The 15,837-nt window shown below is 55.4% G+C and overlaps 7 protein-coding genes across 7 annotated transcripts; 2 read left to right on the forward strand and 5 right to left on the reverse strand.

Annotated features, from left to right (window-relative positions):
- Positions 1 to 1,698: 1,698 nt before the first annotated feature.
- Positions 1,699 to 2,801, reverse strand: QBC33DRAFT_554497 (domain found in IF2B/IF5-domain-containing protein; the record flags this gene model as incomplete). The annotated part of the gene is made up of 4 exons (XM_060429521.1): positions 1,699 to 1,782; positions 1,856 to 1,938; positions 2,018 to 2,653; positions 2,705 to 2,801. 4 exons carry the CDS (start codon positions 2,799 to 2,801, stop codon positions 1,699 to 1,701), a joined length of 900 nt encoding a protein of 299 aa, XP_060287540.1.
- A 315-nt stretch (positions 2,802 to 3,116) lies between these two features.
- Positions 3,117 to 4,699, reverse strand: QBC33DRAFT_523336 (pyridoxamine 5'-phosphate oxidase-domain-containing protein). The gene has a single exon (XM_060426625.1). It carries the CDS (start codon positions 4,241 to 4,243, stop codon positions 3,338 to 3,340), a length of 906 nt encoding a protein of 301 aa, XP_060287541.1. The 5' UTR covers positions 4,244 to 4,699; the 3' UTR covers positions 3,117 to 3,337.
- On the forward strand, positions 4,440 to 7,491 carry QBC33DRAFT_523340 (transcription factor yanR). The gene is made up of 6 exons (XM_060426626.1): positions 4,440 to 5,124; positions 5,401 to 5,431; positions 5,487 to 5,538; positions 5,596 to 6,305; positions 6,381 to 7,082; positions 7,181 to 7,491. Exons 1-6 carry the CDS (start codon positions 4,792 to 4,794, stop codon positions 7,273 to 7,275), a joined length of 1,923 nt encoding a protein of 640 aa, XP_060287542.1. The 5' UTR covers positions 4,440 to 4,791; the 3' UTR covers positions 7,276 to 7,491.
- A 517-nt stretch (positions 7,492 to 8,008) lies between these two features.
- QBC33DRAFT_149332 (uncharacterized protein) lies at positions 8,009 to 10,454 on the reverse strand. Its single transcript, XM_060422153.1, has 3 exons — positions 9,965 to 10,454; positions 9,393 to 9,907; positions 8,009 to 9,293 (listed from the first exon to the last, which is right to left on the reverse strand). Exons 1-3 carry the CDS (start codon positions 10,109 to 10,111, stop codon positions 8,240 to 8,242), a joined length of 1,716 nt encoding a protein of 571 aa, XP_060287543.1. The 5' UTR covers positions 10,112 to 10,454; the 3' UTR covers positions 8,009 to 8,239.
- Positions 10,455 to 10,889: 435 nt separating this feature from the next.
- QBC33DRAFT_149291 (uncharacterized protein) lies at positions 10,890 to 11,873 on the reverse strand. Its single transcript, XM_060422152.1, has 4 exons — positions 11,668 to 11,873; positions 11,591 to 11,609; positions 11,435 to 11,528; positions 10,890 to 11,357 (listed from the first exon to the last, which is right to left on the reverse strand). Exons 1-4 carry the CDS (start codon positions 11,681 to 11,683, stop codon positions 11,025 to 11,027), a joined length of 462 nt encoding a protein of 153 aa, XP_060287544.1. The 5' UTR covers positions 11,684 to 11,873; the 3' UTR covers positions 10,890 to 11,024.
- A 139-nt stretch (positions 11,874 to 12,012) lies between these two features.
- On the forward strand, positions 12,013 to 13,312 carry QBC33DRAFT_615585 (Spc24 subunit of Ndc80-domain-containing protein). Its single transcript, XM_060432635.1, has 2 exons — positions 12,013 to 12,216; positions 12,288 to 13,312. Exons 1-2 carry the CDS (start codon positions 12,190 to 12,192, stop codon positions 12,870 to 12,872), a joined length of 612 nt encoding a protein of 203 aa, XP_060287545.1. The 5' UTR covers positions 12,013 to 12,189; the 3' UTR covers positions 12,873 to 13,312.
- A 345-nt stretch (positions 13,313 to 13,657) lies between these two features.
- QBC33DRAFT_149620 (uncharacterized protein) lies at positions 13,658 to 15,038 on the reverse strand. Its single transcript, XM_060422154.1, has one exon. The coding sequence runs from the start codon at positions 14,889 to 14,891 to the stop codon at positions 13,959 to 13,961; it is 933 nt and encodes a 310-aa protein (XP_060287546.1). The 5' UTR covers positions 14,892 to 15,038; the 3' UTR covers positions 13,658 to 13,958.
- Positions 15,039 to 15,837: the final 799 nt, after the last annotated feature.

Consider the following 15,837-nt stretch of genomic DNA (forward strand, 5'->3'; position numbering starts at 1 on the left):
GGAAAACCTGACAGCTACATACTGCACTTCGGAGGAGCCTTAGTTGTATGTGCAATACACAGAATCACGTATGGAGGTCTACCAATCTATCGATCTCCATTACACCATGCATTAAGCTGCTGAAGTATTCGAACTTGTCCAGGGTTTGTAGCCTATGACAGTGATCAAGGTCCAGCGGGACGGATCATGGGAGGTTGCAGGGATGGTCCATGGTCCGGGGGGAATTGGGGACCTTGTCCCCGCACTTTACCTGCACTAGTGTGGCCACCTGCGGACTAGGGAGCTGCATGAAGAAAACGGTACGGCGCCAGCGTATTTTCCCCACAGTTTACTGGTGATGATGTTGATATTCCGTGCCTTCAACACAAGGCATTGTCCGACGGGATGACAGGGCAAAGAGATAATAAAAGTGGGAAAATTGTGTGTAGTGTCAAAGACGAGAAACTACCTAGGTACCTGGGAGCTAAATGACTCTGGTGCGAGCGCCCCTTATCGCTGCAGTGTGTCGTCCTTTCTGGTCCAGGCGGCTGGGCGACGGCGACAGCTTCCTCAATCGGTCTACCGACCCCTCCAATCTTTAAACGACCTCCCGGTATCTAAATGGGGCAGGAAACAATCGCATGCATACCTAGGTACCTAGGTAGGTACTTTGTGTGCCGCCATTTGGTCGCAACCCCTACTATCTTTCCCGCCTCTGTATGATACAATGACAATGCCCTATCGCCCTCGCCCTTATGTTGCTTACCATTGCGCCGCCACGATCCCTGGCTTGAATTGTCCCAACAGCATGGCAGGCCTGAATTCCCTATTTAGCAGTAATACGGATGTCTTGGCGGACCCATCGTTGCTTGGCCCCCCTGAGCGTTAACAGTCCCACAGTGCCACGCCTTAAAAGTAAGGGATATTGCACTAGTTGTATCCGTATGCCCGATATAATTCATGACTAGTTCTGCGCGAAGTTACAACTCTACCCCCATAATTTGGCTTGTCTTCTTTTGGGTTGGGCCTGAATTATTGGGACAGGTCACGACTCATGCTTGATCAAAAGTTTAAACCGGCGCTTGAACAGGTCGGCTCAAAATACCCGGGGTACCCCAAATCTCCTCGCTCCCATCTTCCCGGTATCGAAGCACACGTTGCAATCCTCGATATTAGTCTTGCATCTGTCAATCTCTAGGCCAGACGAGACAGACTTGAGGATAACCGATAAATGGCTGCAGATGCCCTCCATGCCGGCGTAATATTCTTCGGCTTGACAGGTCGCCGCTTGTGCGACACCAGAGAAGTCAAGAAATATATATCCACTCAATAATGGCACACCACTGGTGCGTCTGGTGTCGGCGGTGACACTCATATAACTTCTGCCGTCGCTTACGTAGCTGTTAGGGCCTCAGGAGTTCCCGGCGCGGACTGTGGGACGCTTACGCTCTTTCCTCTTGCTAACCTTAGCTGTGGTCTCCCAACCATAACCCACTTGCCACCCGATACGGGTAAGGAGGTTGAACAAGTCCCACGTCCGATGCGCGTGCACCAAGGTGAGACTGCCCATAGCCAGTAGCAGAAACGGCAAGGTTGTTCGAATAGAGAGAATGACCTTTCAATTTACCCTTTTAGCTTTTCCATGTATGGCCATGCCTATCCCAAATCTACAATGCAACCTTGATACTGAAAAGCAGACCGGAGCACAACGGACCAAGATCAAGCCCTCATCTTCTTTCTCTTGCCAACCTGGGCCGAGAAACCTGTCCTGATGGCCTGGACCGAACGACGGGAGCCGCAAGTCTAAACCAAAAAATCAGCACAATTCCCCAAAGTGCATTGAAAACCAAGGCGGTTGAAATATGGAGTTACTCACGTTGCAAGTGACAAAGTATAACCGGTTCTCGCCACGGACCAATTCCGTGTCCGGAGACCGACATGTCCGGCACGTTACGTACTCTGTTGGAGGCCAGGAGTTAGTCTTAAGGGGCTAAGAAGGGGCCCAGAGGGACAGTGCTGATCCGACTCAGAAACGTACCGATAATGTACTTCCGGAGCACGTTCTCGATTTGCTTCTGCTGGAAGCGACCTTTGATCACCAGCCGCCTGCTGCCGTCAACGCTACCGGTGGTACCCAGCTCGGCGAAGAGGTAAGCTGTAACGTGCTCGTCCGTCCGCTTCATACGCTTGCAGATCTCGGGGATGTTGGCGAAGATAGTCTTCTTGTTGCCTTCGCGCATGCACTGCGGCGGTGGGATCTTGTAGGATCGGGAGCCGCTAAGTGCGTGGTCGGGGTTCTTCTCCGCCAGAAGTTCGAAAAACCGAGAAAGAAGGAGGTCGTACTTGATAGGCTTGACCTCGCTATGCTTCCAAATACCGGTACCCTTTTCCGAATCGCCTTCCTGCTCGTCGACAGCCTCCTCCTCCTCGTCGTTGCCCTCAACATTTAGCGCCTCCAACTTCTTGGCAAAGTCATCGTCGCTAATCGGTGCCTTCTTTTTCTTCTTCTTCTTCATCATAGTGAGGTCGATTGCTTCGTCCTCGCCGCCGGCCGGGGCTTCGCCATCGGACCCAACTGCACCTGACTCTTCGGCCTTCTTGGCCTTTTTCTTCTTCTTCTTTAGCAGCGAGAGGTCGAGTTCGTCGAGTTCGTCGTCATCGGCGGCTTCGGCGACTTTAAAGGCATCAGTAGAGGCCCCGAGGGCGGCAGAGAGAGGCAGCGTACGGAGCGTGTGAGACTGCGCCGAGTCATTTGACCCATCGTTGGGTGCGGAAACCACGGCGACACTGCCGTCTACATCCACCACTAGGTTCTCTTCCATAAATGCAACTGATTTACGAGTGATGGGTTGCGGGCGCGATTGGGGTTCCTAGACAGTCAGATTGATGATACGGTGAGAAACTGGAGATACGAGGCGAAAGGCGATATCGGAAAGGGACTTTGGCAGCTCATCTGAAGCTTACTTCGGCTTCCATCTCTGCTGGACAGGGCCACTGGCCTCGCGCTCCTACTGGTGTTGGGATTGGGTTTAACTGATCTTGATTGTTCAGACGATGAGGAAATTGATATCGTCATCGTCATTACTGTGGTACGGAATAGGTATTTCTCTATACATCATCCCGACTCTTGTGGGGTACGTGGGGGTTGTGGCAAGGAACCATCATCGCCCTCTGTGGCGGTGCCAGCTCTTCCCATACCACTGAGCTACACTTAACTCCCTACATAAGACGAATGCAGTGCCAAAACACCAATATCAGGTAGACATTGTGGAGGGTGCGACGTTTAATTATTGAGCTTGCTTGTGGATAGACAAGATGTATTCCGTAACTTTGGCTTATAGCATCCTCACTAAATACCTCATGGCCATACCTCTACTTTCTCCCATTCTCCAATGACCTCTCCGCCGGGTTGTTTAGACTGGCCTGAGGGCCCACGGTAGGTGTACAACCATCTCCGCGGCCTCAGTTGGTCCGACAAGTCGACCTGGTCGACTTCTGTAGGCACAATCACGACCACCCGGAAACTAGACCTCGCCACCTCGTCCTCGAGGTCATCCACCTCCTGGCCCTGTCCCAGGCCCCCCTCCGGCGGTATCGCTACCGGCGACCCCGGAGGCGGAGCTCGGAACGTCCCGCGCATGACAGGGCTGAGGTTGCCGAAATGCGCAGTCAACTCCCGCTTCCAGCCCCACTCCTCTCCGTCTTGCCCGGCCGTGTCCCCCTTGCGCCGCCTCATCCGCGCGAGGATCGCCTCCCGGGCCCGCGCGCCCTCGTCGCCCTCCACATCCGGGCCGAGCACCCAGGCGGCGCCCCGGACCCGCCACTGCGTCGCCGGGTTCTCTGCCCACCAGACGGCCTCGACGGGGCCGCCGCCTCCGGTCGCGCCGCCGCCGGAGCCGGTGGCCAGCCCGGCGGTGTCGACGACCTCGGCGGCCTTTTCCATGCGAGCGTCCGTCGTCAGGACGGGCAGGTCCGACTCCCAGGCGGGCGGGTTGCGGGGCGCCGGGTTCCGGTCGTTGGCCGGGAGGTCGGCCCAGAGGCCGCGACAGATGCAGGTGCGGGCGCGGGGGACGACGGGCAGGGACGAGGGTGACTCGGAGGTCGGGACCGGGTGCAGGGTGGCGAGGACGAATGTCGGCTGGGCCATGGAGGTGATGTGCTTGAGGAAGGGCTCGCGCCAAGGGGCCGGAGCTGGCTGGCTTTGGCGGGTCGACATTTTCGATGTTAGAGACGTGAGAAATCGGGATGCTGGCCGGGTCGTCATCCGGTTTTGACTGGGCAATTTGGTTGATTACTCGCTGAACTGGTAGAGTTTCCGATGATTCATTATTGCGGGGATCTGCTCAAAGCCTTTGCAACGGACCTCAACTCAGCAGCCCAGAGAAAGACAACAATATAATCCGTCAATCCCACACACTGAAGAGGGTATTAATAGTATTAGAGAGAAGAGTAGGCCTAAATCCATATCAAACCGCGCTCACAGAAGGACACTTGAGACACCACTTTGGACTGTTCGGAAGGGTCGACTAGGTTGCCAATTACGTCGGTCGAGAATGAGATGGACACCCCTGGCCGACGGCGGCCTTCCCCTCATTTACTCCCACTAGCATGTATCTCTATTTCCTTTCCTTTCCTGTCTTCCCCATTTATTGAAAATTATTCCCAATCCTTTTTCTCGGCGGACCTTCCTCCTTATTCCCAGTGCTCAAAGCCGTCTCCCCTCCCCGGCTCCCCGGCCTGTCAAGCTTTCTGCCAAGCCATCAACTAGACGTTATTCCCGGACCCCGAGAAAGCCAATACTGCGATGTCGTCATGATGGAGCAGTCCCTGTTCGGCCAAACCGTTTTGACGCCGAACTCGGTTGCTTCCACCTACGCCTCACCAGCACCCGGACACCAGCACCTGCAGGGCGCCGGCACAAGTCTGAAACGGGAATTCCCAACGACTCCCCACGGCGATGACGATGATCGGTATTCCCACAGACGCCATCCGCTGGATGTCGCCCGGGCACAGCAGACCCTGAATGCGGGGCCCGGCCCCCTTAGAGATGGTAGCACCGTGTCGCCGTCGGAGGCGACGGCGAAGAAACAGAAGCGCAACAAACCCACTCTGTCGTGCTTCGAGTGCGTCGAGAGGAAGACAAAGGTAGCCAGCCCACTACAGCTTCAATTGACTGGAGCAAGTGCTCCAACGTCCTCCAGCGGATTGCCGCCGCTTCCGGAGAAGGCGTGGCTGCTTTGAAGCCGCCGTTCCCGTTCACTCTCCCCTGAGAAGAACTTTCCGATCCTAGAGCTTGAAAGAATTGCCTCTTGTATAACTAGGCCAGATCTCTCGTTGCCATGAGTTGGGCGGTGCTTCTCCGCTGGAGTGGCAATACTGTGGCATCTCACCGAGAGTCCCCTCACTGATGACTTTCTGTAGTGCGACCGAGGACGACCACATTGCCTTGCTTGTAAGTGTAGTACTCGTATCACAATCCAAGCCACGCCTTTCTAACCCCTGTCTAGGCATCAAGCGTCAGACTGAGTGTAAATACGCCCATGTCGCCGATCTGCTGGAGTAAGCCACCCCTTCCCCTTTCCCAGCCGTCGGATTCCGATACTGACTCCGGGACAGAGAAACGTCACGCAATGCCGTCAATGGTCGTAGGATGACCAAGCCACCCAAGAAAAAGCCAGATGCAGTGAAATCCTTTATTCCAAACCTCGCGGATCGGGTCATCGGGAATGTCCGAACCAATGCCAGGGGGTATGTCGCCTTGTCCACCGGCCTCCTGTCCAACGTTCCCTACTCTGTCGACGGCGCCTCGAATGTCTTTGGTATCGGTTCTGAGCACCCGTTCGCCAATTACTGGACCTGCGAGGGCGGCCTGCCAGAAGTCATCTCGGTGCTCCCCGATAAATTGCAGGCCGACATTCTCGTCAGTTGTTACTTCGAGTGCGTCGACCCCGTCTACCCCATGCTCCATCGGCAGACCTTCTACGCCGACTATGAGCATTTCTGGTCTCTACCCCGGCCGAGTCCGGATGGCGTCGATCCCTCTTTTGTCGCACTGGTCTTCGTCATACTTGCCCTGGGCACCCAGTTCGTCACAGCTACCTCGCCGATGGATAGGAAACAAACAGCAGAATTCTACGCCTCCGCCAGTAATCAAGCACTTCGCATGAGTTCCTACCTCAGCACCGCCTCGATACGGTCCATTCAGGCGATGGTTCTGATAACGTATTTCCTCATAAACGATAACCACGCCTCCGACGGCTGGGCGTTTGCAGGCATATTAATGAGACAGGCGTACGCCATGGGCCTCCATAGGGATCCCAACATCGGTATGTCAACCAGAAGCTCGTTGGGCCAAAACAAGGGCGAAAGGAAGGTTTCTAATGCTCGCTCACCCGCTCCAGTGACTCCGAATGCCTCCAGCTTCGAAAAGCAACAGCGTCGCAAGGTATGGCAAGCAGTACTGCTCCAGGACACCTTCCTGACGGTGTTGCTCTCTCTCCCGCCGAACGCTACCCACACAGACGTCAACGTCGAGGACCTCGTCGACGACTCGTCCTCCATCGCTAACAGCAACCCGACCGACACGGCCTACATCCGCGGGTCGTGGACGCTGGCCAACCTCGTCCAGGAGACCATCTGCAGCCCGCGCTCGCTCGACCTCCCCATCTGCACGACGGCGCGCCACAAGTCCAAGCTGGTCGCCGACTTCCGCGCCGTGTACCGCTCCTTCCCCGACATCTTCCGGTCATGGGACCCGGACTCGCTCTCGCAGCTGGCGCAGACCAACAAGCGCGTCGTCCGGCAGACGCTCTTCCTGACGAGCAACTACTTCCACAACCTCATGCTCGTGCACGCCTCGGAGAGCCCCGACGTCCCCGTCAACGTGCGCGGCACCCTCGAGGCCGCCCACGACGCCATCGCCTCCTTCTTCGTGCTCTTCGCCCTCTTCGAGTCCGAGGCCCGCGTCTGGTGGGTCTTCAACCACCGCGCCTTCCTCGAGGCCCTCTGCGTTGGCACCGTCCTGCGCGAGACCCTCGCCAGGCCCGACGGACCCGACGCCGTCGCGAAGGACCCGCTCTTCGTCAGGGCGAGGGCCGATATTGGTGAGTGGTCTCATCCTAGGCACCCCCCCTCCCCCTGATCGCGTGTTTCGAGGGGGAACGTTTTGACTAACCCCTGTCACTTTTCCCCCGACTTGCAGGGCGTATGATTCAGATCATGCAGTTTATGGCCGAGGGTGAGCGTGGGTCAGAGACTGCAAGGACGAGGATCGAGGTCCTCCGCGACCTTTTGTAGTCGCGGCTTGGAATAGGGATGCCTGCCTACATATACCTGCATATATATATATATACGTCTGTCTCCAACATGGGCATGGAAGGGCATGTACGCATTAGCATTGTACCAGTTTAACTTGGTGAGTGGTGAGCCAAAAGGGGACGGGTTGGATTACCGCTCTGCCTTTCGGGGGCTCATCTAGATAGTAGGCCTGAATGATAATCTTCTTACACCTTACCAGGCGTTCACATGTGTTGCCTCCAACGTTTGTAATCTGATTTTCTTGGGAAGCAATGTATCGTCTATGGAATCTGGTGCGCCAGTCTACCTTTTGCACCGTTAAATCTACCCCTTACTTTACACAACGTTGCAACAGCACCGCGGCAACCTATGGTCAAGGCTGGAAAGGTTGGGCCTTCCAAGAAACAAACGACAAGCGGTTGTCCCGTCTAATATTCTCGGGACGATTATCAGCTATATCTCCACCTAGCCAAGGAAGGATGGCAATGTTCCCCACCGCCTAACTGCCATTCCGCCTGACTAGGCCCATCCCAGCCACCATATTTGGAGTCCGTTGAGAAAATAAAACGCGGTAGAGAACTGAAGAGCCGTGAAACCCTATTCCCCAGAATGAATGCAAAGCTGGTGCAAACGCAGCAGGCTCCATGCCCAGAAATTCCCCCGGCATGAGAAATAAGAAATGCTGTCGTGACATGTCATCAAAGGCGTACAACGGGTTCCCGGTTTTGGTCGTTTCCGCCCCTCCCCACATTCTGCCAAAATCCCCTATCAAGGGTACCGCCCCCAAGAGAGAGAGAAAGAGACAGATGCCCCAATGCGAAGAGAGTCTATATGTACAGTTGTTTCCACAACAGAGAGCAAGCAGGCTCTGACTGTTCTCGCAGAGATCATGCGACAGAGCCATGATAATAGATGACGGACTGAAACTCGATCTATGTCCAAAGAGATATTATCCTTGTTGGACTCATTGCTGTCTGCGGCCATTGCTAGATCCGCTACCTGAACTTCGCGAGAACTGGTCACGAAGCCAACCCAATGGCCCCGCACCATGGCCATGATTCTCGCTGCCACTATCACGGGTGTTGCCACCCTGATGCCGGTCGTTCTCAGTTCCAGACATGGGCCAGTCACGGTTGTGGTCTCGATCCCTATCCCGATCCCGATCCCTTGAAAACGAGGGACTCCTGACCCTAGTTCGGGACGAGTGACCGGAAGTAGACTGCCCTCGTGAACTTGGTGGGGACATTGAGTTGCGCCTGTTCTGCGCCGAGGTGGATGGTGAAGAGCGGTAGCTGCCAAGGTTTCGAATAGAGTTGAGACGTTCCTCGTTCTCCCTAGGACTCCGGAACGATCTATCCCCACGAGACCGGCTCGGCACATAGCTCGCCGAAGCAGCCGCGGGACTTGGTCCGGCTGCATCCGTGTACGACTGGGCAGGCTGTTGTTGCCCCTGTTGCTGTCCCTGTTGCTGTCCCTGTTGCTGTCCCTGTTGCTGTTGTTGCTGCGCGGTGTTGCTATTGTTGCCTCCCTCGATTGGGCTTCGGCAGATGGGGCATGTGTTGTGCTCTTTGAGCCACATGGTGACACACTCGCCGTGGAACCAGTGCTTGCAGGGCAACACCAGCACTTCGTCTCCCTTGTGAATCGCATCAATGCAGATTGTGCACTCGGCTGTGCCTTCGGGTCCCAGCATCGCGTCGTCGATCTTTTTGCGTTCGAGTCTCTCGATGGCAGACTGAGACGCTGGCGGTGCCGCATTTGACTGGGGATTCGACTCCATGAGAGTCGTGATGATCCGATCGAGAGCTTCTTGAGAGTACACGGCGTCGCCCCGGGCCGCTCCCGCCGGATTGAGGAGAGCACCAAGAATTTCGTGCAAGCTTACGGCAAACATGTTGGCGCGTTGTTGTGGCCCTGCGCCAGCTCCGGGAGCCCCGTCAGCACCTCCAGCACGGTTTGGATCGTTCGCATCAGCAGGGTTCGGGGGCGGGATGTGGTCCATCAAGTTGCTAAATACCCTGCCACGTGTGTCAGTATTGATCCTGAAGGCGACGACTGCGAAGCCGCGAGGTGGCGATCCAGTAGCATGGGAGGAAGGTGGGGAAGTGCCTGCATACGTGTCGAAGTCTCCCGGTCCTGCAGGGCCGCCTGCGCCATTGCTCCGGAATGTCCCCGTCGATATCGTCAAGGTTGTGCGTCCGCCACCAAATCCCGAGCCTGTAATGGTGGTCCGCTGGACCCTTGGGGGAGCCCCAAAGAAGAAGTTCGGAGACCCATCGCGAGGTTGGAAGAGAGCATCCGGACCTGAGCGGCCTGGTGCGCCAGCGTTGAAGTCATTCATCAACATGTCTGTAAAGCGCCGCAGTATGGCATCGCCGTCGGAGGGGTCGACCCGCTCGTTAGGATTAGGCGCCGGTCCGGGTGTCCCATCTTGAGGCCTCGGAGGCGGTCGGAAAATTGTCCGCCGCATGAAGACCCCATGCGGCGCGTGGCTAACATGTTCGTCGATATCGCCCTCTTCGGGGTCAGAGTCGGCGTCATGGTTGTGGGAGAAGAAACCGGGACCTGTGCCGCCATAGTCGGGAAGTGAGGGGGCGTCTCGAATATCGCGAGGATCATTCTCGGGATCGACCTCGAGGACGGTCAGCAAAGGAAGCATCATTACGAGGCTGGTCAGGGGGAGACTCACAATTTCGGTGACATCGCGATGGCATCGCGGGCACTCTATGCTCTCGTGCTCGTCGCGGTACCACTCATTCTCACAGGCATGGCAGAATACAACTTCCCTGCCAGCAGTGGCATCAAGGTGACGCTGGCTAGAAGCAAAGGACGACATGCCTGCTCGCCTACTCTGTTCTTGGTTTTGCTGGTAGGCGGCGTAGGCGGTAAGTCCGAGGCCGACAGCAAGGCCTGCGGCTCGAAGCGCTCGGAAAGCCAGCCTCGTAGTTTCGAGAAGATGAACGCGGAGTGGACTGTTTTCGAACTTAGGGTGACGAGTCGAAGACTTGGGTTAGGCTGAGGTAAACCCTTGGTTTGTAAAAGAACGCGGGGTGGGTGTGTGAAAGGTCAGGCAAGTATTATTGCAGAGTCGCCGTTTAAGGAGCTCTGCCCAGGATGTCCGTGTAGTGGTCCTCTAGGCTTGAGGGAGCAGAAAATGTGATTTTGGTGTTTCTGCGGATAAGTGAATATAAAAAGAAGTAAGGTCGGATTGAGGCAATCGCAATCGGGTGATGTCCGTGAGTCGCCCGGACAGCTGCGTCACAGATGCCGGGGTATCCTTCTCTCGCGGCAAGATCCGGTAATGTGTACCCAGTTGCCACAGTGGTTGAGCCTCTGTGTTGTGGCAAGATAGGTTTGGCTGGGCAAGTTATAAGTTGTGTCTTTGTGTTCCTGACCGTTTATATGCCGCATGGCCAGCTCACCTACCACAGCACAGCCCTAGCAAACTGGTACCTAACGGGCTACGAAGAGGATACCTAGGTGGAAATAACCAATCCATAGACTTCGCCATGCTTCCATTTCGATGTGGGCGGCGGCATTCCGGCAGCTTCCGATAACATGTATCTCTGTCAGCTGTTGCCAGCTGCGCTACATAACTCGGCCTAGGTACAGAGTCGCCATGTTTGATGGAGTGATACTCAATAAAAAGGATATGTTTCCTGCTTTAGCCAGTGCCTGTCCCAATATGCATATGAAGAACCAAAGAGTCCGACGTCGACTCATCCCAAGCCGCACCCATCTCATCCACCTCACCGCTTCTTCCCCAGGTTCCTCAAGAGAATGCCGCCAACAACCCCAGCCGCCACAGCCAAACCACTGACGATGGCCACACCCATTACGCCTTCCCTCGCAACCTTGTCGTTGATCAGAGTCTGCAGGTTGGATGCCTGCAGGTTGTCCGGCTCCTTCTCCAATAGCAACTGGTTGTATCTCCTCGCATCGCCGTAGTTGCCCAGCTTGAAGTTCCCCAGCGCAAGGTAGTAGAGGCATTCTCTCCGCCGCTCGGGCGACGTTTTGAAGATCTCGGATAGGAGCATGACGCCAAGGTGTTGGTCATCTCGTTTATTTGATTTTACGCAACCCTTGATGGCGGAAGCAGTCATTAGTTGCGATGCCCACTGCCACGGAATGACCACGGAATGAGGGGGGAAGTACGAACCCATGCGTAGTTGAACTTGGTCTGGAGACCAACCATATCGCCTTCCTTCTCATACTGCGCCCTCAACACCTCAAGCTCCGCTGGGTTTAGCGGACTATATCGTCAGATTGTCAGTATAAAGGTTAGGAAGTTGGCGTATTCGCCCGCAGTACTTACGTCTCTGCATCGACCGCATCTGTGTTCCCTTGCTGGTTAGCGGGGGAATCGGCAGCCTGGAATGGGCACCAACTTACAAGGCAGCTGCGACATATTTGCTGAACTTGTAGTTTAGTAACGGATATCGAAGTCTCCCAGAATGTCGCACTGAGTTGTTCGTGTCCTAAAATATCGTAAATGCGGCTTCCAGTTGAAGGGACCGTCACGAGAAAGGGTAGAAACTTGGTCAGCTCCCACGCTTGAGTGTGATTCTACTACCATGTGGCTGAAGCTTGGCCTGTCCTGCGCCGCGGCTACTGTGGGCTGTGGCGGAGGCGATGACGACGAATCGCACTAGCGTCCTTTGTCCGATAAGATAACGGAATCGCCCGTCGTCCCGGTGATGCGACTTGTGTTTAGTCTGATCCTAAATAGGCAAATAGGTTCTCACTCCAAATTGTGACAAACGTCGAAACTCAACAACTTCTCGACGCTATTAAAACGACCTGCAATCAATTAGAACAGGGCACGTTGACAATCGTATTGTCACATCTATTCTCACCGTCGGAAAACCCGCACCCTACTTCAGTTTCCCCGCCACAACCAACCGTGTTGTCGAGATGTTGCTCGAAGGAGACCCCTCAAAGGTAAAGAAAGCCCACCCAACCGCCCAAAATCTTGCCCGCCAGCAAAACACTAACCAACATTGTTCGCGCAGCCCATTCGGCACACCATTGCCAACTTCCACATCGCGCCCGACAAGCTCGCCGTCGCGCGCGTCGCCGAGTCCCTATCGACGCTCCAGCAGGCTCGCGACCTGCGGCTCCGCGAGGCCGAGGGCGCGCTGCGCAAGCTGTCGCGGCAGCTCGGCACGCTGCAGGGCCAACACACGGAGCTGACGGCGGCGCACTCCTCGGCCGAGCACGCGTCCGAGATTGCGCGGCTCGACACGCACAAGTTCCGCATCGCAAAGGCCGCCTCGGACCTCGAGATGGAGACGGAGCGCCTGCAGACCCAGGCCGCCGACCTCGCCGCCCGCCTGCAGGAGCTCGAGCTGCAGGGCGTCGACGGCGGGTCGCCCGGCTCGGGGCCCGTCGTCGGCATGGGCGCCGTCGAGGACGAGGTGCTGCTGCGCCTCAAGGTGTATCGCGGCTTGGGCATCGAGATCGAGAGGGATGGGAAGGATGGCGAGTTCAGTCGTGCCGTCGTGAGGAATGACCGCAAGGGGGACGTCCACGTTGTCAATATAGATCGGAAGTTTTCGAGGTTCTTCTACGCCAATTACTTCTGGCAGACGCTCTGAGGGCGAGATTCTGAGGGCGAAAGGGGGTTTCGGGCGCGAGCATTGGGGCGGAGGGGCGTTTTGAGGTGTTTGTTTTGTTTTCACGGATACCAGATGGTCGGGCTAGTCTAAGTTCAGGGGTTCAAAGGTCGATATATTTGAATCAGTTTTATTGGATTCACACTCTTCGAAACTTGAATCCTCGGTGGTCACGCCGCCTGAGTTGCCCACGTCGGTTTTTGACAGGTCCCCCTGGATTCCAAATCCTAGCATATCCGAGTACTCCGTTGGCTCGTATTGTTGAGTTGTTGAGCCTAACCTCCTCAACTTAGAGCATCTGTACCTCTCTTGCTGTTCCACGTATACCTACCTAGTTTATCTCGGAATTGTCGATGCAGCAAATGCTGTGGTGTTTTCTTCGAGGTGCAAGCTTCAGGGGAGAAAGAGAGCGAGAGCGCGGCTACTGTAAAGCCTAAATCGAAGATTGAACCAAAAGTTAACGCCATATCACGCGGAGGGTACCCGATACCAATTACAGAGCCCAAGTGAGTCGTGAGCCAAGATTTTACACTATCTTTGAGGCCACAGTCATTGCCCCTTAGAATATGTACCTGCCAGTCTAACCCCCCAAACCAAGTACCCACTAACTGAACACCCAAAATGCACGATTTGGAATGAACATCGCCCTCCTAGCCCCCAGTGTGTACCCTCATCTGCTGGTTCGTAAATCGTGCCTCTCTGACTGACGCAATATGTCCCACTCTTCTGACGCGGCCCCCTGACTAGCTGATGTGCTGCTGCCGTGGAGCATGTAGCTGTGAATACAGCAGCTGTGAATACAGCAGTTGTGAATCACAGTCACCTCCCCGCGTAATGGGCCGACCGCCGTTGATAGTAGGCTGCCCTTGACCCTCCTGTCCGACCTCACCCTCGTGTCTGCTCAGAGTTGGTGGGCACAGTCATGGCCATTTTCCTCCCCTGTGTTTTTCAACCTCAAAGCAATCAGGAAATCCAGCGTTAAGATTTCTAATCACTGTCGGCAAGAACCAAGAAAGGTCATCAGTCGTAAACAGAATCCAATGATACGCCGTCAAGAAATATCCCTTGCTATCCTGCTGAGCTAGACGCCTTCTTCACGGACTTGGAGGACGGCGCCTGGGGCAAGAAACCAAAATACCCTTCTTCCCGATCCCTGGGCATAAAGGATATGGAGACGTTCTGGCCTGTCCGGACTCGACCGCTATTGGGCGAGATGTTATGCTTCCTCGTCCCACCGCTCTTTTCCCGTCCATCCTTCTTGACACTCTTCATCATCAACCAACTACCCTCCCCAGGGGTGGAAGTATCGCCACTAGCCGATCGGTGATGATGACGGGGTGTCCTCTCCAGGGGTAGTTCCAGGCGCGAATTGATATTCGCCCAGTCGGCATCGTCGTTGGCATCATCTAAGCGCCAGCCGCCGACGCCTTCGAAGTCACGGTCCATGCCAGACGACGCAGGAAGCCAGGAGCCGCTGGGGCCGGACGTGCCGTCCTCTACTTCGTTGATCGGCGTGATGCTCCCGATCGACGTTGCGCTGCCCTGGCTAGGTCGGCGTGACCGCCTGCCGAGTCCAGCTCCGGCCGGACCACCAGAAGTGTTGGAGGCGGTGTTGATCGCAGTCGCACTAGCGCGCTCGCGGGTTTTCGGACTCCGGTAGCCTGACGCCATGTGTCCCATGCTCAGAGGAGTGGAAAGGGTCAAAGATGAGGCGTTGCGGCCGCCTGCCGAGCCGGCACTGCCGGCGGGTGATGCTGGGGTTACCGAGCCGTCGTGGCCGTAGATAGAATGGTAGGTCGCGGGAAGCGCCCGGTATCCTCCACGGCCCATTATGTACTGGGGGATGGACGCCATGGCGATGTTAAGATAGACAAGGGCAACCCTGAACATGAGGATAGAGAAGGCGAAGGTCGTGGTAATGCCCGCGAAGATGGCTAGCGGGACAGTAAAGATGCAAAGGAAGGGCACGATGAGCCCATAGACAGGGTTTAGCATAGCCATTATTGCTGCTCGTCTGGTTCACGACGACAGATTCTATGCATCGATCGGCTGGGGGGTTGTCACATGCTTGATGGATGAGGCTGAGACAAACAACGATGTCTGGTAGAAAGAAGACCAACTGATGATAGCTTCGTTTGGTATTCTCGAGCTTCGTATTGCGATTAGGAGAGGGGTTGATGGGCGGTGGTACAGAGTAAAGTATATAAGGAGGTACTTCCAACGGCACGTTGGAGCTAGAGGTTGAATCACATGAAAGAGAAGGAGGTCTGATCGGCTGGAATGGCACCGGATTGGCTACTTTTTAAGGAGCATCGCTACTAGGCAAGAGACTCTGGTGGATGCTTGACTTTTCGCCACAACGGCGAGTTCGCTACTGGGAGTTCCATGTAGATCGGTTGATGTTACGATAACTGTTGAAGATCTTCTGGGCAGTGATAAGCTATCAGTTGGAGGGTACATACTATGATAATATTGGAACACTTGCCGAAAGGAGGACAGGGAGGCGGAGAAGCAGAATGGGAGTATGGCGAGGATCAAAAGAGGGCGGGGGATATTACCTAACCTTCCTAGCAAGCCATCTCGTCAGTTATCCAAACCAATCGGTATGCGGATTAGCACCTAAACAACCTAGCTCCTGGAGCTAGAAGATCCAGAAGTTTATTAAATCAGGGGCAGACTTCCCTGGCGTTAGGCAAGAACAACCCTAACTACCTACCTATCAACTTTACGTGTAGGAAACGTAGGTGTCCTTACTCGTCCGCATGCTACTGAGCTCTATCGGGACGGGTTGGCCCTGTAACTGCCAAAGGAGTTCCTCGTAAATTCGCACGTCTCGGGCGACTCATGGTACCATTTTAGCTCTCGCTCCTTTGTCTGCGAAGGCATAAATATAGTGCTTGACGCATAAGCCGTTCACCGCAGAGCTGCTATCACACACGGAAATCCA

Source organism: Phialemonium atrogriseum, assembly GCF_030411735.1.
Source record: "Phialemonium atrogriseum strain 8032-3 unplaced genomic scaffold QBC33scaffold_2, whole genome shotgun sequence".
Lineage (NCBI taxonomy): Eukaryota > Fungi > Ascomycota > Sordariomycetes > Cephalothecales > Cephalothecaceae > Phialemonium > Phialemonium atrogriseum.